The 22,380-nt window shown below is 44.5% G+C and overlaps 2 protein-coding genes and 1 long non-coding RNA gene across 3 annotated transcripts; 2 read left to right on the top strand and 1 right to left on the bottom strand.

The window, feature by feature from the left end:
- Positions 1–3,063: 3,063 nt before the first annotated feature.
- LOC121141200 lies at positions 3,064–5,182 on the bottom strand. The gene is made up of 3 exons (XR_005878088.1): positions 5,129–5,182; positions 4,086–4,150; positions 3,064–3,226 (listed from the first exon to the last, which is right to left on the bottom strand). It is a non-coding gene; the product is annotated as an uncharacterized LOC121141200 (long non-coding RNA).
- A 1,324-nt stretch (positions 5,183–6,506) lies between these two features.
- On the top strand, positions 6,507–7,374 carry LOC121141229 (ASNSD1 upstream open reading frame protein-like). The gene is made up of 2 exons (XM_040748073.1): positions 6,507–6,515; positions 7,045–7,374. Exons 1-2 carry the CDS (start codon positions 6,507–6,509, stop codon positions 7,372–7,374), a joined length of 339 nt encoding a protein of 112 aa, XP_040604007.1.
- A 21-nt stretch (positions 7,375–7,395) lies between these two features.
- On the top strand, positions 7,396–8,515 carry LOC101837237 (asparagine synthetase domain-containing protein 1-like). The gene is made up of 2 exons (XM_013113271.3): positions 7,396–7,416; positions 8,084–8,515. Exons 1-2 carry the CDS (start codon positions 7,396–7,398, stop codon positions 8,513–8,515), a joined length of 453 nt encoding a protein of 150 aa, XP_012968725.1.
- Positions 8,516–22,380: the final 13,865 nt, after the last annotated feature.

Genomic DNA, 22,380 nt, shown 5'->3' with positions numbered 1-22,380 from the left:
GAGGGCTTCAGATCTCCTGAAACCTGAATTATGAATGGTTATGAGCCACCAGGTGGTGTTGGGAACCAGACCTCTGTTTTCTGCATGAGCAACAAGTGCCCTTAACCACTGAGCTGTCTGTCTCTCCAGTCACACAAAATACTGTTCTTAAACCATATTGTAATATGAGGCCTCAAATGTTGTTTGAATCAACCCGAAAAACCATGCAGTGGTTGGGATTTTCTCACTTGTGTTTGTCTTGCCTCACTTTCTCTCAAGACTCTCTTCCTGTTTGCCAGCTACTGAACTTAGGGAAATGATGTTAATGTGCGAAGAGCTTATTTGAGAGTGACAGGGACTTTCCCAGGGAGCTAAAGTCCCAGAAACTCAAGACACCAAAATGGTGGTAGCTTTGGGGGTTCTTGCCTTATGAGTTGGGTGAATAAAATTCATGGACCATAAAAGATAAGTCATATAGAGAAAAGTTTATAACAGATTCATAGGTGGATGCTTAAGAAGAGAAGAGGATGTGGGGCAGAAAACAGAGAACATCTACAGCAGGGGTGGTCTCAGGAAATAGGGAGCCAGTGAGCCCTGCGGCCTTGGCATTAATAAGGCTTTATTGGTTGAAGGGACTGGGTTTGAGCTGGCCGGTCCAGTTCCCATGCCAGGTACCTTCTAGTCTCAGTCACAATCTTAACATAGTCTCCAGAAAAGGGGCCTCCTTTAGGGGAAAAGAGATACATAAAAACTACCCTGCTTCTGGTGTCTCCTGCTGGCTACAGTGGAACAGGAGACATTTGGGCTCAAACACTTCTAGCATCTCTGGTCTCCAGCTCCTAAAGTCCCAAGGATATTCCCAGCATTTAGATAAGAAACTGGTCACTTTTCTTCAGGGTCCTAAACCACCTAGCCAGCTCCTACCTCCCATTCCATCAACGTGACAAAGCCATAGCAGGGAAATGAAGGAACAATTAGATCAAACTTAGACTAGCAGGGAGTCGCATGAGCTTGCGGTTATTTTTAATTCCTGGCTGGTAAAAAATATCCCCTCTTACTACAATTAACTGCTAAGATCATCTGCATAATTAATAAATGAAGATGATTCTTACTCCTGGATGTTTTCACCACTTGAATATGGCTGAGAACTACAAACTGTTCCCAGAGCTCTTCCAAAAATACTTGTGGGGCTGGCAGAAAAACTATTGAGGGGAGAGATGGGATGGTAGCATTCAATGGTTTCCATTATCCAGTTTGGGATGTGCTATTCTGTGTAGCTTCAGCATCATGTGATTTTTCTATTGATTGTATTCCTTTTCATATATTTAAGCTCAAATTCTAAATACTAACCCAGGCTAGTTGAGCATCTGGCTGATAATGGATAGCAAATGACATTTTAAAGGCAAGTTGAGATTTATCATTGAGATTTAATTTGGCAAATCAAATGGAGGAACTGTTGAGAAAAAAATTCAAGTTGTTTTGGCAAATGAGGAGTTTATTTCTCATTATTGGAGGTTACACTCCATAGTATATGTTAACAACTCCTGGGCTTAATTTTTGTATTGTTTTATTTGAAACAAATTCTCCCTATGAAGCCTTGCCTGTTCTAGAATTTTCTGTGAAAACTGGGTTGGCCTCAAACCCATGGATATCACCCTGAATGCTGGGATTTAAGACATGGCCACCACACCTGGCAAGTTTTAAATTTTATTTATTCTACATAGGTGTTTGTATGTGCCATGGTGCATATATGGAGGACAGAGGTGAACTTGGTGAGTCACTTTTCTATCTTTATAGAGGCTCCAGGGATTGAACTCAGGCCACCAGTGTTGTTCAGCAAATGCCTTTACCTACCGAGGCTTTGGATCTAGTATTATATATTTCATGTTACACTTTACTAATTATAGATAGACATACACAGATATACAGATATACTTCTGTTGAAGCACACAACAACATTTGTTTTACAAGACGCACAGGAAACCTTTGTTTGAAATTCTGAATGATTTTATATCCTTCCTATCGTCATTTGTACATCAAGCTACAAAGACCTGGACTGAGAGTCCAAAGTCTCACTGGACCCATTGCTTCACATGTTCAAAAACTTTCTTATTTACTTCACAAGCAGAGACTTTGACCGTATCATTAGAGATTTAGCAACAGCTTAGAGTTTAAAACAAAACTATTCTCAATATTGTCTCTTCTGGGCTGGGATCTCAGCCAGTACCCAGCAACACGGTCTCAGTGGGAAAATGGAGGTACCTTTGCTCCTACAATAATTTGCAGGGAATTTGCAAAGAAATAAGGAATCATGTTCCAGGGCCTCATGGGAATAATTACAGCTGTCTAGAAAGGTACAGCCAGAGGCTTGGGAGAGAACTCAGTCAATAAAATGTTTGCTTTGCAAGCATCGAAGGCCCCGAGTTGAGTACCGGGAATTCATATTTTTTTAAAAAAATGTTCAGAATGAATGAGGCAAGATGGGGCCTCATCAGTAAGAGGATCTCATCAGTAAGTAACAAACCTGGTATCAAAAACAAGGTTCTGGAGCCGAAGAAATCATACTACTGTTCTCCGTGTGCACATGTGGACCTGCACACATGTGAACACACACGTGACTGAAACAGTCTCATGTGTTCACTGGAATCTTTTATACATAAAAAAATTGCCTGGAAAAACTAATGCATCTGCGTTCTCCCATCTCTGTGTATCCAGAGCAACCACTCTTAACCTTAGTTGTATGTTAGTCTCTCACTTCTTTTTTAAAAATATCCAGACCAGCCGGGCGGTGGTGGCAGTACACGCTTTTAATCTCAGCACTTGGGAGGCAGAGGCAAGCAGATCTCTGTGAGTTTGAGGACAGCTTGGTCTACAAAATGAGTTCCAGAACAGCCAGGGCTACACATAGAAACCAAAACAAACAAACAAAAAACAGAAACAACAATAAACATACATACATACATAAAATCAAACAAGACCTGTGGCCTCCTTCTAGGACAGCTGAGTTAGCTTCTGATATTAAGGCCCTTTTTAAAAAGTACCCATTTTTTGTAAGGGTCACAACATGCCAATGCTTACCTGTGTCAAGTTCAAGTCCTTGAGTTCATCATGTACATGGCTCTATTAATAGAGTGAGACTCCTTTCTATCCTTCTGTGGAATGCAGTTCCTGATCCCCTGTGGATTACTTCCTGGGTTTCTCTTACTAATCTGTTACAGAGTCGTACTTTGTGGTTAATACTGGACTTCTTGAAAAAATAAAAAGACCACATGACTATAACCAATTTGTAGTTTATTAAAACCGAGATAACAAGACTACAAATACAGTAACAAAGGAAAGGAAAGGCACTTGTGTTTCCTAGCATGTAAGGATATAGGGATGAAAACGAACATAGCTCTGGCTGCTGTCAGAACAAATGAGCACACTCTGGTGTAGCCCAACATCTGCAAATAGTGTGCTGCACCCCAACAGCTGCAAACAGCTGGAGTGCCTCAACAGCTACGAACAGTGTGGTACACCCCAAGAGCCGCCAACAGCTGAAGTACCCCCAACAATCCCAAACCACTGAATGTTACTAGAGCAGAATGTTTCAGGGGATGAGTAGTAGGGGACAAGGCTGGAGGGGAGAGAGAACTAGGTCAAAGACTGTTGTTCATGAGTTTGAAGTCACCTTGAAGTCAGGAAGCCTAGCTGGCTTAGAACTCTCTATGTAGACTATGTTGGTCTTAAACTCACAGGGATGCACCCACCTCTGTCTCCTGAGTGCTAGGGTTAAAAATGTGTGTCACCACACTAGGCATTATTCATTTCTTAAGTTCCTTTTCATCAGTGGTTGCCAGAATGTATATGGAGTCCTCAAGGGCACCTGGCTCCTAGTCAGTGCTTGCTAAGATGTAGGCCCTCATCTACAGTCTTGTTATTATAAATACCTCATGTCTTACACAGAAATACCTACACAGATCACACACTCAGGTCTAAAGGAGGTTTGGGGAACTGGTACTCATCACTAGACAGCTCAAAAGACCAAAACATCCTGAGAGATGGTGACAACTAGCTCCCACAGTTGGATATAGAAGCGTTTAAAGTTAAAAAAAAATTATTATTACCAGTGCATGTATAAGTACAGGCATACTGTGTACATGTTGAGGTCGGACAACAAATCTCCGGAGATCTGGGGATGAAACTCAGGTCACTAGGTTTACAGAGCAAGAACCTCTACCTTCCGAGCCATCTTGCCAGCCTTGAATGTGGGTATCTTGACTCCCTTTTAGTTTATTACAATCTGCTGGGACAGAAGGCAGCTGGCCATATTGAATCTGCCTCTATGAAGCAGTGAACAGGAAGTGGGAACAGGCTTTACATCCTCCAGCCCCACTTCTAATAACCTACTCCTGCCAGCAAGACTCCAACTCCTAAAGGTGCCACAACTTTCCCAAGGAGCACCATCAGCTGACTCCCAGCTATTCTAACATGTGAGCCTGCAGGGGATATTCGAGCTACAGTGGACCCCAAATACTCTTACTATAAGAGAGAATTCGAGCCAAAATGGATTGTTGTAAACGGTTACTTTTCGAGAAGCTACAGGCATAGCATTACCTTTAGGAAGGAAACTGTTGTCTTCTATTTTTTTTTCTCAGAGCTGAATGGAACCCAGGGCCTTGCACTTGCTAGGCAAGATCTCTACCACTGAGCTAAAATCCCTTCAGCAAGGGATCTTAAAAATTATTTATTATATATACAATGGTCTGCCTGCATGTATCCCTGCAGCCCAGAAGAGGGTACTGGATCTCATTACAGATGGTTGTGACACCATATGGGTGCTGGGAATTGAACTCAGGACCTCTGGAAGAGCAGCCGGTGCTCTTAACCTCTGAGCCATCTCTCCAGTCCCTAGAATTTTTACATCTAACGTAAACATCTATTTTCTAGTGTCTTCTGTATCAAAAAATGGTTCCTACATCCCTAGAGACACTGGAGAAGGCACGGTCAAAACCTGCCTGGCAAGCCTGGTCTCCAAGGGCCTTCTTACACATGTGTCTCCTGGGATGCTCCCTCACACTCTCCAGTCTTTGTCCCAGAAAGGGAATGGCCCTGAACCCCAGAGTTTTAACCTTGTCTTTTAATATTTATTTACTAGAGACAGATTAACCTCTCTGGGTTTTCTTCCTGCGCTCATGAGATGTTCTCTGTTCCTCCTCTGTTGGTCCATCCAGAAAGTTCCAATTAAGAATGATAAAGGGTAGAGAGAAAATTCTTTTTCCTCCCCTGCATCACTAAGGTTAATTCTGTGGTCACATCTCCTGAGGCCCCAGCTACCTCTGTGTTCTAAGCCAGAGCTAAGAGATCAGGATTACCACCCAACAATGTTCCTTAATCTCTTCAAACTTAGATGATGATGATGATGATGATTATCATTACTACTAATATTATTACTATTAATTTATTAGGGTTTTTGAGACAGGGTTTCTATGTGTAACCTTGGCTGTCTTAGAACTCACTTTGCAGACCAGGCTGGTCTCAAACACATAGAGATCTGCCTGCCTCTGCCTCCCAAGTGCTGAGATTAAAATCATGTGCCACCACTGCCTGGCTCAAACTCGGATTTTTACCTGAGTCAAAATAGTCCATTATTTAGTGATAGTCTTCAACAGGGTGTGAAAGGGGGTAGGGGTGGGAGGCAGGCGGGGTGGGGGGCAGTGGGGCACAGACAGAAGAGCTTCATGCACTTGGTGAATAATGGAATGGAAAATTCCTATACCCCACACTCCCCTTTCTTCCACATACAGAGGCTAACACTTGAGGTGTTTTATAATTTTTTGACAAGCATAAAAGTCCCACACCCTTGTTTTATAGTATATGGGCCATAATGATGTATTTAAAACTGATCAGAGTGTCTCTAGAGGGCACAGAGTCCCTTTTACAGGTTCTTGGTCTCATGGATAAATGTTATTTTTCTTAAAGACACAGGAGGGAATCAAGCAATGATATATTAGAGTTAGGGACAGGAAGGAACAGACAGGAATGCTTGGAATCTCAGCAGCTCCTGCGGTGGGAGAAGGAAGAAGGGGACAATTAGGCTCTGAGTTGTAAGTCAGTACAGTGGCTTCACACAGAACAGTCTCATTAGGGGGTAGTTATCCCTCCCATCTCTTCATCTTGTTCTCAGACGTGTCACATTTCTCTCCACCTTCTGATTCTAAGCTGGTCTTTATGGTTGGAAAAGAGGGGTTCCTTTTTAACACTGGAGGGGTTCATCACGAGGGAGGTCCCTGTCCAGACACGGATGGCTCCTGCTGTCGTGTACACAAAGGGTACTGCAGACCCAAGACTATTCCATTTGTAAAGCATCTCATTAGCCATTGGTCATGACATTTGTATCAGAGTGCTGACAGCTTGATATTCTTGTGTCCCTAATAGATGTAGAGGCCCCTTTCATTCTCTTTACCCTTTCCTAACATCCCCTCTCAGGAAAAGAAATCTAAGGAGAAGAAAAATTGTGAAGTATCCATATTTTAAATGTTGGCCGCATGATACTGGTAACTAATAATAACACCATCCTTATCAACAACAGTGAAAATCCCATCTATAGGCTGATTAGTTTTGAGGTTTGGGCAAACAGATTCAGCAGCCTTCATGATGTGTTCTGAGGTTTCAAAATGGTGGCAATGTTCATAGCTTTAAGTCACAACCGGCTTGGAATTTACAGCACTTGTTATACAGGAATTACAGCCAGTGCTCACAAAAGCCAAGCATTCTTGTAAGACAGGGGCTGTGTGCAGTCTCAGTCTCTGGATATTCTGAGGAAGAGTTCCAGGATCCAGAAAGTCAGATAAGGTTAGCAACATTTTGGGCTGGGGAGTTGGTCCAGTCAGTAAAATCCTTGTTATACAGATATGAGGAACTGAGTTTCATCTCCGCAATCCACATTATTTTTTTTTCAAAGCTGGGCTTGGGGTACTGGGGAGGCAGAAACAGGAGGATTCCTTGGGCTTGCTGGCCAGCTACTCCAGCCTTGTAGGCAAGTTCTAAGAAAATGGGAAACCTGCCTTTAAAAAAATGAAGTAGATCCCTCGGTTCCGCTCCCGGTTTGTGGCTCGCGTGGAGGTGCCCACCCATGGGGTGCGCACCGACGATCGCGCCGCGCCCGTGCCCGCCCACACGTCGGCTGCACACACCGAGGCCCTTAGCAGCAAGATTAAAGAACAAAAAGTCCTTGTGGATGAACTTTCTAACCTGAAGAAGAATCGGAAAGTATACAAGCAGCAACAGAACAGCAATGTATTCTTCCTTGCAGATCGAACAAAAATGTTTTCCGAAAGCAAAAATACATTAGATGAACTAAGAAAAGAATACCAAGCATTAGAAAACTCAGAGACAACCAAAGTCAAGAAGTAGTCACCTTGACTTCACAGAACCATGTGTGGCATTTGCTGTTGTGTAGGCTTCTCTGTTAAGCACTTCAGGAAAGAGTTAAAAGAGGGCCCTAATGCCAGCAAGAAGTTGTTAAAATCTGGTGTCAACTATCAGTGTTGATTTTCCGGTCATGTTCTTCATTTGAGAGGTGTTTTGACTGCCCAGCCTGTGGAAGATGAAAGTGGCAATGTGTTTTTATGGGATGGAGAAGTTTTTGATGGAGTACAGTTTGAAGCAGAAGACAATGACACTCAAGTTATGTTCAGTAGCCTTTCTGCCTATGGGCCAATTGATCTCCTGAATGTGGCTTTTGTGACTAAAGCCTGGGCCGAGTGTTCCTAAGGTAAAAAGGAACCAGTAAGCCCATCAGGAGATCCCTTCGGAAGAGTCCTCTCAGGGTGCTGCTGTGTCTCAGGGTCCTGGTGATGCTGAAGCGCCAGACGGAGTCACAGGAAGAGCGGGCCTAAAGGAACTACAGTCTGTCAACCCTTCTCGGACTTGGAATTTTGTTGAAACTAATGTTTCTCTTGAAGAACTACAAAAACTCAGAAGATCTGGAATATGTCACTTAGTTCAGCCCTTGGACACAGTTCTGGACGATAACATTGGCTGTGCCGTCTGGTTTGTTTCTAGAGGAGTCGGTTGGTTAGTGAGCCAGGATGCTGTGAGATCTTACCAGAGCAGTGCAAAGGTGATTCTCACTGGGATTGGTGCCGATGAGCAGCTGGCAGGCTACTCCAGTCATTGTGTCCGCTTCCAGTCTCTAGGTCTAGAAGGTCTGAATGAGGAAATAGCAATGGAACTGGGTCGCATCTCCCCCAGAAACCTCGGCTGTGATGACAGAGTTATTGGTGATCATGGAAAGGAAGCCAGGTTTCCTATCCTGGGTGAGAACGTTGTGTCTTTCCTAAACTCCCTGCCGGTGTGGGAGAAGGCAGACCTGTCTTTGCCGCCAGGACTTAGTGAGAAGCTCCTTCTACGCCTCCCAGCTGTTGAACTTGGCCTCACAACCTCAGCCCTCCTGCTGAAGCCGGCCATGCAGTTTGGATCTAGAATTGCAAAACTGGAGAAAACTGACGAGAAAGCGTCTGATAAGTGTGGAAGGCTCCAAATCCTTCCTTAGAAAACCTCTCTCAAGAAGATTGCGTCATAATGTGATTCCACCCCGTAACTACACTGTGTGACAGTCACTAAAAATAAACAACTGCTGCCTTAAAAAAAATGAGGTAGTTGGTCATGGGGGAACAGGAAGTTGAGGGGGTGGGGGTAGAATAGGGGGAAGAGGGAATCATAGGATCGAAGACAGATCAGGCACCAGAGTGACCTCGAGTGATCTAAAGGGATAACACCAATTGGCAAGCTAAGCAATAGTGGAGGGACCACCTCGAATGCCCATTCCTGATAATGAACTTGATGTCTATAACCATCAGGGAGCCGTCATCCTGTGACTGATGGAAGCAGAGGCAAACACACAATTAATCACTGAACTGAACCCAAGGAACCCAGTGACAGAGAGAGAGGAGTGATGAGCAAATTGGCAAAGAATGGGCTGGCAAAACCAGCAGAGACAGCTGATCTGAGCAGGGGAGAGCTCTTGGACCCCAGACCGACAGTGGGGAGGCCAGCATGGGACTGATCTGGACCCCCCAAATGTGAGTGTCAGTGAGAAGGCCTGGGCAACCTATGGGGCCCTGAGCTGTGGATCAGTGTCTATCCCTGGTATAGCACAAAGAGAGATGCTCTCTCAGCCTGGACTCTTAGGGGAGTGCCTGGACCCTACCAAGAGTAAAATGACAGACTCTAGATATCCCCTATGTGGAAGGATTTGGCAATAGGGTGAGAGGGAGGGGGGGAAGGGGAGTGCGGGAGGAGGGGAGGGAGAGGGAACTGGGATTGACATGTAAAACAAGCTATTTAAAATTAAAATAAAAAATGATAAAAAACCAAAACAAAACAAAAAATGAGGTAGATGATACCTGAGGAATCACACACACACACACACACACACACACACACACACACACACACTCGAGATGCATTCAGAGAAATGGAATCACAAGACCAAAAGTGTGCACATCTTTCGTTTTGATCTATGTTCTCACACTGCCTTCTCATGGAATTTGGCAGAGGTCTGGGATTGCCTTTAGTTGAGCCTATGACAACTTCACACCCATCACTAAAGTATAAGAAAAACACAGGATAGTTAACGCAGGATGGCTCGTGCGTGTTTCCCTCAGTGGACACCAGATGGCAGAGCAGACCCTGATATGTATGCTGTGATGACTTGCTGATGAACTGAAGACTCCCAACCTCACGAGTTATGTACATTCTGCTGGTGAAGCTGGCTAAGGAACTTGAACATCGATGCCCTTCCATAGGTCGATGCTTCCGGTTGTGGTCAGTAGCAGATGGCAGTGCTCTTTCTCTCGTTTACTCCAAGGAGCACTAAAAAGATCACCATCTTGCTCCATACATCTTCCCTGTTACCCTTCCTTCCACGGAGTGGAGAGAATGCACGGAGTGCTGAGAACACAAGTTAGCGGTGACGACCCCTTGGAGTTGCTTCTACATGCGAAAGCAGCTCATTTTATTTCGTGTTGCCGCAACAAGGAAATGCATGAACATATGCATGTCACATAAGAATATTTCTTCGAGCAAATAGAAATGAATAATTAAAGTTGATGTATTTACTATGGCAAGGCTTCGATTTGGCAGCAAACCAGCAAACCAATTTCACAGCAGAAAGATGATGACTTCTTTTCCCCCAGAGAGTGTGTTACTTGAACAGAAGAGATACAATTAGAGATATACCTGCCTTGCGACTTATGAATAGACTTGAAGATGTGAGTACCCACATCCTATCTATCGCTAAAGGAAAATGGATCCAGGGACATATAAATGGTCACTGGTAAGGTCTGTGTTAGCTGGCAATGGAGAGGGGCAGTTTTTAATCAATGTGTCATTTTCTTAGAAGGTATATGAATAAGCAGTTAATGAAATGCCTGGGTCAAAAGTCACTAGCTACACAGTGCATCTACTACTATTCCCGAGCAAGTGACAGGTATATTATAAAGCACGCAAGATGAGATGCAAGTAATTCTAGCAGCAAAATCATCTACCTGATTTAGTTCTCTGGGACAGGAACACTCTAGAAACTGAACAGAAAAAGGCCCTCACACAAAGCAATAAATTGAGGTTTACCTCAAGGTTTATGAAGGCATAATAAGTGCTAGGTTGTCCTCAACTGTCATCTCACTTAATGTTTATTCCAACAGAGTCAGTAGGGTACAGTGGCCCACACCTTTAATTTTAGTACTGGGGAGGCAGAGGCAGGCAGGTCCCTGTGAGTTCAAGGCTAGCCTGGTCTACATAGAGAGTTACAGGTCAGCCAGGGCTTTAATAATGGGACTCTGTCCCATAAAAAAAGAAAGGAAGAAAAATAAAAAGGAAGATTTACCAGTGTTTCAGAGAAGGAAACTGGTTGATCACAAATTAATACAACTACTGAGTGGACAAGCAGGGATTTGGACCTTCTTTTTCTTTCTCAGTGCTATATCTTATGTTTTTTGGCAGAAAAATGGCAGTTTCTCAGTGGTGCAAACAGCCTTATTTCATGTCGAGTCTCACAGTGTGCCTGTCATTCAGTGAAAGTACATATTTGGAATCTAAACCCTGTTAGAAATCCCATCACTCCTCTTGTTAAGTGTGTCTTGGCCATATGCATTATTTCCATCAGGAACAGAATGAAAGAAGGGGAATTGTTTTAGTCAGGGTTCTCTAGAAGAACAGAACTAACCGAATGAGTATATATGAAGGTCATCTCCAACCATAAGAAGCTGGGCTGTATAGTTTTGAAGCCTAACACTAGATGAGTGATGACAATGAGGGAGAAAGATGCATCTAGAAACAGACAAAAGTAACAAGCACAACTAGCCTAAAAGGAGATGGCAAACGCTGGTAAAAAAGGTAATAGCTTTTTTAAACATTTTAAGAGTCCATCGCCTGTGATTGAAACAAACAATAGAAGTTAACTAGAAAAGACAAGGTTTCCCACTATCTCCTGTAAGGATAAAGATGAACAATTCGTGGATCTATCATGGCTTTAATGGGTATGATCATGGTGACTGAAATTTGCTGAAAATAGACTCAGCGTTCCATTGTGTGTGCAGTGCTTCCAGGAAAATCTATATAAGGAATGGCTAAAACAAAGATAGAATTGCAACATATTTTTCTCTTTCTTGAAATAGGATCTCAGTTAAGCCCAGGCAGGCCTCAGACTCGCAGAAACCCACCTGCTTCATGAACATCCTCAAGGCTGGGATTACAGGTGTGAGCTGCCACGCCCGAGTCAACATTTTGCTAAATAAGCTGACAGGCATCACTCTTCTTGCACTAGTGACACTGTTGAGTGAATAGGTGATTTGAACAGGACAGTGGCAGTGTGACACAGGTACTCAGTGACTAGAGCGCAGCTGAGTGTAGACACACTGGAAGAGCAGAAGCTCAGATCCTCGGTGGAAAGAGACAGGACAACGACGCTGTGCCACGCTGCCATGCAACTTCAGAGTGACACCAGTTTACTTCTACAAATGGTTTGCTTTTGACGTTTTGCATCTAATACTTTCGGTTATTATGGACAAACTAAATCCTGGGAAACCAAGCCACAAGGAAGGAAGGACTACTGTGCTCTGTCTTGTATGTCTGTTTATTTTGAGATCTTACTATATCTGGTACCATTGTAAAGAAAGCTTGTTGATTAATGCAGGGAGAAAATGTAAAAATAGTTTCAGGGCAGAAGGAAAGAATTGAAGTATGGGACCCGGGTCTAGACCCACAGAGAGCTGGATGCAGTGATGTTTCTGTAACCATGGCTGCAGAGAGAGGGGAGGCGGAGACGAGAAACCCAGGGACCTCATGGCCCAGCAGTCTGGTGTATGCAGCAGCAAACATGGGAGACCCTGTCTCTAACATAGTGGGAAGGCAAGAACTTCCATGTGTGCAACATGACACAGTCTCACACTCACACATGGTTAAGAAAGAAATTGTTGAAATAATCAATGGTTGGCTTTAGGTTGTAGGTACAATTCTTCAATTCTTCTGCTAGATCCCTGGGGGCTATTTTTGCCTCAAATCAGGTTGTCTTTGATTTCTTTGGTCTCTCAGACTGGTACAGTTTCAATGTTTGTTGAAAATTCATGTTGAAATTTCATACCCTGTGCAGTAGTATGGGGTAATTAAGCCATGAGGGCCATACCATGGGATTAGTGTTCTTATAAACGGGATTAAGAGAGGGAGTTTGACCTTTTTTTTGTCTTCCTATAGCATTTACCCTGCCACCAAGTGAAGATGCAGCCATCTTGAAAGAGAGTGCCCTCACCAGGCATAGACTCTATTGGATAATGGGCTTCTCAGCCTCCGGGACTGGGAGAAATACGTTTCTGTTGTTTAAATTACCCAGGTTACAGAGCTTCCATCACAGCACAGGGAACATACCACTTCTTTTGGTATCTATTATGCATCTCTCTAAAATCTAGGAACCACAAATGAGAGAAAAGCATATGCTCTTTATCTTCCTGGGACTGACTTAATTCATTTTAGTGGCTCATCTCCACCATTTTCTCAGAAATGACATGTCTTTATTCCCTTTTTGTGGCTGACAAATATTCCATTGTGGAGATGTACCTGTACCACATCTTCGTATCCATTCCTTAATCCATTCAAGTATTGCGGTGATGTGCTGACTTGGAGGCTGTTGGGTAAACATCCTGGAGTGGTACATTTGGGTCCTATGGAAGATCTCTTGCTGGTTGTTTGCAGAACTGCCATATTGACTGGACTAGTTTACATTCCCACCAGCAGCATATAGGAGTTCTCTCCTCACATCCTCAGCAGCGTTTATTGTTACTTATTTTTTTTAATGACCACCCTTTTGATCAGAGGAAGATGTAATCTCGGTGCCATTTTGATTTGTGTTTCTCTGATGGCCAATGATTAACCTGGATTTTGTTGCCCCTGGATTATACCAGGCTTTCATAATTACAAACAGAAGGAGAGCTAGCCACCTATCAGAGTATTGGCCATCTAAGAGATACATAGACACTTCAAGAAACTGGCAACAGAGACAAGCCAGCAGGTCCGGGAGAGGGTTCTATGCCACAAGCATCCCCAAGCCACAGATTGCTAACAGATCCCATTTACTCAGCGTTCCTGTCGGGTCGTGCCTGAGTAGTCAGTGAGAGCTCATGGTGGGAAGAAGACTGTTCCTTCTGGAAGCCGGCCAGGCTCATTACTATTCTCTCTGCTTGAACTGGAGCATCAGGACAGCAATCTGGAGGCGACTGATCCGAAGCACATCAAGTTTGGAGGCTGACCTGATGGATACGGTGGCAGCAAATCCAAGGAAGCCCCGTAGGTGGCTCCTACAGGCAAAGAGGGTTTCAGACAATCTAGTGCCTCCCAAACAAGCCCCACCCCCGAAATGCAGACCACAAGGCTGAAGTTTCTATGTGGATCGGCTTGAAGGCAGATGGGGAGAGAAAAGAAGTGGAAGAGAGAGCCTAATCTGCGAAAAAGATTGGTTTCTTGTTTTTGGTTTTGTTTTTTTTTTCCTATAAAAGGTAGTTAGATATTTTCTCTCAAAGGTTGTTAGTTGGTTTTCACTTTTTAATTTTATGTATTCAGTTTTTAAATTTTTCTACCAAAGGTAGTTAGCTCAGCAAGGACACACATTTCCTGGATCTTCTCCACCCACTTTGTGCTGATTAGTCAAGTGCATCAATGGTGCGGTTGAACTTCCACCAATGGGATGAGCCACAGTCAAGCACCTACGCCAGGGATAAAAGATGGAAACCATCTTGGCCAAGTGTGCTTGTCAGCCCAGCTGGGGTCCTGGTGCACCCTTTTGACAAATGACTTTGGCTTTGTTGGTGTGTTCCTCTGGCTGATGGAGATTGAGGTGATTCCTTTTGTCTCTAGCACCGCTCAGCTCCAGGCCCAGCGCTTGGCCTGGCTCAGGACCACTATCAGCTCCGGTCTTCAAGGGTTGTTTCGTGCTCCTGAAGCATTGCTAGGTGCTTCATGCTTCATCTTGGGCAGTTATTGAGAGTGTGCACTTTCATTCCCTTCTCTCTGGTGCAGAGACTAAGTTTCACAGAAGTCCAGTTTCTTGCTCAAGGTCAGGAAGCTGATCTGAAGATGGAGCTGGGGTTCAGTCTCTGGCACCAGGACTCCAGAATCTATGCTCTGGATCACCTCTCTTGCTATCCAAAGTGTGGTCTCTTGGACAGGGACACAGGCAGTGGGTATAGGTAGCCTCCATCATCTGGTTTGCAGACAATGCAGAATGACTAGGTTTACACATAGAATTTCAGAGTAGAGAGTGGTTACCAGAGGCTGGGGAATGTGGGAGGAAAGGTTATAGGAAGCGATTGGTCAATGGGTATTGTTGCAGTTAGAAAGGAGGAATGGGTTCTGGTACTCTAGTGCACAGTAGGTGACTACAGTTAACATGACCATACGGAATATTTTAGCATAGTAGAAAAGAAAAACTTTAATGTTCTTACTATGAAAAAATGGTCAGTAGATAAGGTGGTTTGTATGTAAAATATCTGCATTTGATTATTCCCCCTACACACTCACCTGTCTGTCTCTGTGTCTCTGTGCATAGGTCAGAGGACAATCTCAAGTATTAGTTCTTGCCTTCCAAGACAAGATGCTTTGTTTGCTTGCTGCTAAATACATGTGGTTAGCTGGCCTGCCAGCTTCTGGGGATTTTCCTGTCTTAGGAGTTCAGGGATGGTAGATGTTACTATGCCTGCTTTACATGGGTTCTAGGGTTCCAAACTCAGATCGCCACAATCGTTTGGCAAATACTTAACCCACTGAACCCTATGGGCATACATCAAAACATCAATCACACTGTGCCCCATAGACAGGAACAATTGGGCTGTATCCAAAGCAAAAGCAAGTTTAAAGGAAGGAATGCCACATCTCTAGTTCCTCTGCCCTGCCCAACACTGGAGGGGCTTTTGATTCCTGGGTTTATTAAGCCTAGAGCGTGATCAGTGTGCCTCACACCCTGGCAGCAAAGTGCTTGAGTGGATGGGAACCAGGGAGTCCCAGGGGGAGGGGTGGGATGGGCATGTGCCCAGCCTCAGGGTGAGGCCAGTGCTCAGCTGGGGCCCATTACTTCTGCAACCCTGGAAATGACTTGTTCTGCTTCCCCATACTGACCAAGTTTCCTGCTGCTAATGGCTCTGAGTGCTCAGCATTTTGATGTTTACCTTCAGTGATCTAACCATGACCAAAATGTAACTGCCCACCACTGATTCTGCTTCTCAGGTACATTGAACAGTCCTTCCAAAAATGATACGGCACTGATCTCTCTGGCCGAAAACGAATATTCAGCCCCAGAGTCAAAGAGCTCTGAAATTGGTTGAGGATCCTACGGGCCAGCTACTATCTTATCTCATGGCTCCTAAAACTAAAGTGCTGCCTCTGTGTCTCCAAGAGCTCTCTTAAAGAATTTTCCTTCAGGGCTTTCTAGGTTGAGAGAATTTGACTCTGCTTGGGTCCATATTTTAATAAACTTTCTATCAAAATTAGCTTTGGCATCTTGTCATCCAGCCTGTGTCTGGACACCTCCCATGTCAGAGACTTCACTCCCTAGTCGGGGACCGTGTTTGAATAGTGGGGTGATTTCTACAGTCCTGTGAGCTCCAGTGAGGCTGGTTCTTGCCACGTAGAAACATGCGCCGATTATCTGATCCATGTGCTCTAGGATGGTTAAAATTTGGGACTTAAGTGCCCCCAAAGGGCTTGTGATACCACCGGGAAGTGGCAGAATGCATAAAAGGCAGGGTGTGAGGAGAGGAAACCAGATCACTAGGGTCATGTCCTTGTAGGAGATAGGGGGAGCTCAACCTACCCTCTCTCATCTGCTTCCTGGACACCATGCACACACGTGAACACACACACCATAGCATGCATTCACTTCTACTCATATGTGAAAACACACACACACACACACACACACACACAAAGATTAAAGAAAAATAAAGACAAAGTTCTAAGAAGATGCCCCATCTCAAGAAGGGTGACAAAGAAACTAAGGGCAAATTCCTCCAGCTCGGCCTTCTTTTCTACCCAAGCCTTCAGTGGACTGAATGATGCTCATTGATACTAAGGACATATGCCCAAGCCCTCTGATGTGACTACTGAGCTTATCCAGAAGTGGTCCATGGACAATCCCTAAAACAGTATTTAGTCTGGGGAGCCAGTCAAATTCACGTACGGAACTAACTATCCCAAGAATCAAGGATGGGTGGCAAGTGGGTTTCCAGCAGTCATGAAGAGGTGTGAACAGGATGGATGTGCAGTTGAGAGCCGGGTCAGGTTCCTAGGGAGCTGTCTCTGTTCAGGAACATGTACCATAGCTCTGCCATATGGCGTTCACTTATGGAAGTTGCTTCTGCATTGAAAATACTGTTGTATCTGACTTGATCATGCAATGCCTGGCTACATTCATGTCCAGAAATTGAAAAGGATATCTCATATAAATGGAAACATAAAATATTTGTTCTTCAAGACAGGTTTATGTCACTAATATCTTTACAATTTGCCTGTTTGAAGCATGCATCAGCACTTCATTCTGTTTTATGACTGAGTAATATTCCTTTTGTATAGATATACCACAGCTTATTTATTAATTCATCTGTTGAAAGATGCTTGAGCAGTTTCCATCATTTGGCTTTTACAGCTTGTGCTGCTATAAATATTCATGTATAAGCTGTTGTGTAGCACTAATTATCGTTGATATTAATAGTAAAAATTCAAGACAGTTATTGGGATTAAAGCTGAAGATCAGAAAGTAAAACATCCAGTCACAAAGTGGCTATCCTGTCCTCAGATTGCATCACCAGATTGTATCTGTCTCCACCAAACCTTAGAACACTCTGAGCTCCTGTCTGCTCCCAATTTATATTCCTCTCTGGTGCTGGGATTAAAGGTGTGACACTCCAAGTGCTAAGATCACCTCTTCGTGAACTCTATTTCCCTTTTAACCTGGATCAATTTTGTGTAGCCCAGGTTGACCTTGAAATAACAGAGATCCCTCTGTTTATGTCTTCTGAGTCCTGGGATTATAGGTGTGTACCACCACTGCCTGTCCTCTATGGCTAACTAGTATGGCTAGCTTTGCACTATGATCTCCAGGCAAGTTTTATTTGTTAGATCATAAGCAAACTATCACCACATTTTTGTGTAGCCATGTGTCATTTTTCTGGGAATTGCCATAGCTGTTGGTTCTTAAGGGACAACTATGACAGTCATTATGCACCAAACAGCTGTGGTTCCCCAGCAAGGTGAGACCTCAGAACCAAACTTAGCAGCACAACCTTGATTTGTGCTCCTCATTGTATGTCTTAGTTTCCCTACTGGTTCTTCATTAAGGCAATCCCAAACAAGATATGATTAAGATGTGAAAACCCATGTGTTGTAGTTTCATTCTGTTGTGGTGGTAAACACTCTGGCCAAAAGCAACATCAAGGAGGAGAGGGCTTGTAACAACTTACAGGTTATAGTCTGTGACTGAGGGAGGTGGCGGCAGGAACTTGAAGCTGAGGTCTCGGAGGATGACTACAAGGACAAAGTGTCTCCTGGATATGTAGGGCAGCTACACATATAAATGCATGGTGTTTGTGATCAGTTGCCCAAAACCTGTGTAAGCCACAGTTAGAGCAAATCCCAGCATGGAGGACAGAGCAAGGCACCCTGAGATGTGGGACAATTGGCAATTGTAAGCTGCTGGGAAAGGAAGGGTTTGTTTTCCCTCAGAATATGGTCCCTGGTAAGTCAACTATGATCTAATGGAAGACCACCATCCAAGAATATTTTGGTCAGCACAAATTGGTCTTGAAATGTTTTCTTTGTTTGTTTTTTTTTCACAAAATTGGGTGGGTAGTGAAGTGGGGATGGATCTGGGAAGAGTTGGGGTGGTGGTGAACATGATCAAAACATGTTTAAAAATCTCAACTAATAAAAAAGAAAGAAACCATGGGGGAGCACTGCTTGCTGGCTCACTCCCAGACCCATGCTTAGCTAGCTTTCTTACATAGCATAGGACCACCTGTGTAGGGGATGGTACCACCGACCATGGGCCCTTCTATGATTAACAATCGAAACAATCCCCTATAGACATTCCCACAGGCCAGTCTCGATCTGGCCAGGTTCTCAATTGAGAATTACTTTTCAGGTCAGTTTGACAGTTAAAACTAACCAGAACATAGTGAGTGTCCAAATCTGTTCACACAGTTATTCTCAGGGGTCAGAGAGAAAGAAGTGGTCTCTCTATAAAGGCAGCAGACAGGGCCTTTGGATGGCAGGTGATGCTATCAGGATAGCCGCAGAGAGATGGCTGCTGTCAGAGAGGCTGGTGATTTCCTTGAGGTTGACCAGTAAGCACTCGTGTGCAGTAAGTACGCGCGCGCGCGCGCGCACACACACACACACACACACACACACACACACACACACACACACACACACCATGACCAACGAACAGACCTGCTAATCCAAAGCCAAGTTGGTCTGGTTCCAACAGCTGTGTTCTTTACCCTCCTCCTGCCTATCTGCCCTACAATGCTCCTCTCAGCAAGACAGCTATTATTTAATGGCATAGAGGGAGAGAGTCTTCTTGGCTCCCCATCCTATTGCAAAGGAAGCCAATGCTGCTGTTTTTTTTTTCTTCACTCCTGTGAATTTCCCATTCCTGGCAAGCGGCTGGCTCTCCTTGTTTTCCCTGGATAGAATGCAACTTCCAATTGCTTTTCAGCAATTATTGATTGAGCATGCATTTTTCCAACATTGACAAACTGCATCTTACACAGTCCTATAGGGCAATGGTCATCTAGGTTGAAGAGCAAGGCATGGTTTCTTGGTTGAAATTCAGCATATGCTTTAAAACAAAACAGAAATGTTTGTGGACTGCTCCTGGGATGTCGGGTAATAAAACTGCATAACTTCCAAACTGTTGGCAGTCAATTGCTTCATTAAAGACCCCTGAGATGGATGGTAACAGAAAAAAAATGTCTATACTAGCAGTGGAGAAAAAGAAGACACCGGTATTTGGATTGGAGCAGAAAAGCAGAGTTCGAGTCCAAGTTCTGTCTTTTTCTCTAGTTGTGTGACTCTGACTGAAGCTCTTGGCCTCTCTGAAGCACAGGATGAGGCTTTGGTAGAGATCAAATCAGATTGTGAAAGTTTTCAATAAATGTTGGGGACCAACGAGGTGGCTTGGATGGTAAGGCTGTTTGCTGTAAAAGTCTGATGATTCGAGGCAAATTCTGAAAGGAGAGAACTGACTCCACACAGTTGTCTTTGGCCTCCATGTGATTGTCTTGGCATGTGCCCCCCTCTCTCCACACACACACACACACACACACACACAAAGTTTTAAGAAATGTTAGGTTTGTCGTTATTGTTTCTACAAGAAAGACTAACACATGTTTCTATTTTCTTGTGGAGTAGGCTGATATCGGAAAGACAGAACAACTGTTAATAGTATCTTTGCAAAAACAATCAAACAAAACAAACAAAAGTCAACACATTGCCTTACAAACTCCATCCCATGAATAGAAATGCTAAAGGAATCTCACTAAACCACAGGTTAGTCTTAGGACTAGCCTGGATGCTTTAATGTGATGCTGGGTTCCACCGTGAGCAGTGGCAACATTAGCACAGAACTTAGTCAAATCCTGCCCTGACCCATGGAATCTGGAAGTCTGCAGGTTGAACACTGTAATCTGTATTTAACAGCTGATTTAGGTGGCTGAGGTGTAAGGATGGCTGCTTTAATACATAGCCTTGGGGCTGGAGGTGTCACTTAGCTGGGAAGGTGTTTGCTTAGCATGCAAGAAGCTCTGAGTTCGATCCCTAGTATCTTTCAACCTGGTCATGGTAGCAAATGCCTGTAACCCCAGCCCTTAGAGGGTAGAGGCAGGAGGACCAGAAGTTCAAGGTCATCGTTGGTTACATAGGCCAGCATGGAGTATAAGAGATACTGCCACGAAATAAACACGTAGGCAAACAAATAAATAAAAACAAGAAAGTGTGCAACCTTGGTTGGTCCTTAGCACAAAGGTGTTGGCCTTTATTGTTCCTGAATTATTGTTCAGAAGACAGAGGAGGCTCCGAAAGAAAAGCAGACATTCTTCAAAGTCTCAGGAATTTGCTTGACTAATACAAGTCTCCCTACGCTGCTGCCCACTGTCTTCTAGAAGGATTACGTGTCTAAAACAGTCCTCCAGCAGCTGACTCAGTAAGCTGGCAAACACTTCCAGCCTAGCCAGTTGAATGACCACACAGTATCAGGAAGATGTGTCACTAAGCAAACAAACTCAGCAGAGATGCACTGTGCCACAATAAGTCCCTGAAGCCCAAAGTTCCAGCTCTGGGGAGGGGAGGGGGGGCACAGGCATTTCCCGGTGACCTTCAAGTGCGATCTTTTCCTATTTGACCCTTCACTTTGTTTAAGCAAACAGCTCACGGCCCTGAGCTTCCTGCAACCCCACCTGCACCCCCAAGAGACTGCTCCCAACCCTGCCTGAGAATTCCAGGGACTTCAGTGGGGCACTTAGCTCGCGCCTGAGTCTACTTAGCTCCCACCTGAGTCTTGCACATGCGCATGTGGAAACTTGTACATTCCCACCCTGCTTCAGTTAAGGAGCCCTGGTAATCTGGTTCCACCTATAGCCTGAGATGGACCATACTCTTTCCACCCTCCATCTGCTGTTGCGGAAACCCTGTTCTCCCCAAAGGCATTTTCTATTTCACATCATGGGGAATCCGGTGTGTACAGAGACAACAACCTATGATATACCTGTGTTGACAAAACAGGAGAATTCTAAGTCAAGACAGGAAAATGCCCTTACTGATCTCTGTCTCTACAGGCCTGGCTGGATGGGAAAAGGAACCATTCAAAATTGAGGTTGTATTCAAGCCACCAAAGATGGGCTCCTAGGCTGCCCTCCTTTCCTTGGTCACTGGTCACTTTTAGGTTGCCAAAGCAGTCGGAAGGGCAGTGTTTCAGAGTGGATGAGATTCCTCTCCAAAGAGAATAGCAAGGGAGAAGGGACAAATGAAACTGTGTAGCAGTTAGTGACACTGGTATTTTAGGATGCTTGGGCTAATTGCGGCCACTGGAACAGTGAGTTGTAAGGTGAGAGAGAGGGACATCACACAGACAGTTGGCCTGCCATGTGATCTGGCAATCAAGAGAGCATCAGTGACCTTTGAAAGGATGGGTTCACTAGAGCGCTGGTCTGGAGCAGAAGGCAATGACAAGGGCTAAGGAAATGAAGGTGCAGGGACCAGACTTGTCCAGAGTGTTTCAGAGGAGACAGCACTGGGCATGTAGTTTAGTTGGTAGAGGGCTTGCACTCAGCCCTGGGTGTGATTTCCAGCAGAACGTGACCCAGTTGTGGTAGTGCACATCTGTAATCGTGCTGAACCACCTCTCCAGGCCCCATTCTCTGTTTCCCGGGTATGAGGCAGTACAGAGACAAGCAGATCCCTGGAACCACCAGCTGACAAGTCTAACTAATAATGAGCTCTGGGCTCAGAAGGAGACCCTATCTCAAAAATAAAGTGGAAGTGGGCTGGAGAGATGGCTCGGAAGTTAAAAGCAATGGCTGCTCTTCTTGAGGACCCCATTTCCATTCCCGCCACTCCCATGTGGTCCACAACCATCTATAACCACGGTTCCAGGGGGATCTGACATACAGGCTGGGCAAAGGCCCTCACACATAACATGAAAAATCAAGTGGGAAGTGATAGGGCAAAGAGCCTTGCATTGACTCCTGGCCTCCACACAAAATGCTTGCCCACGCACATTATGTACATGTCATCAGACAGACAGACAGACAGACACACACACACACACACACACACACACACACAGTGGGGGGAGGGGGATGCCAATTACCTGCTTGT

This window comes from Mesocricetus auratus, unplaced genomic scaffold (assembly GCF_017639785.1).
Source record: "Mesocricetus auratus isolate SY011 unplaced genomic scaffold, BCM_Maur_2.0 Super-Scaffold_100007, whole genome shotgun sequence".
Lineage (NCBI taxonomy): Eukaryota > Metazoa > Chordata > Mammalia > Rodentia > Cricetidae > Mesocricetus > Mesocricetus auratus.
Note: the sequence above shows the minus strand (reverse complement) of the source record. Positions and strands in the feature narration are given on the sequence as shown.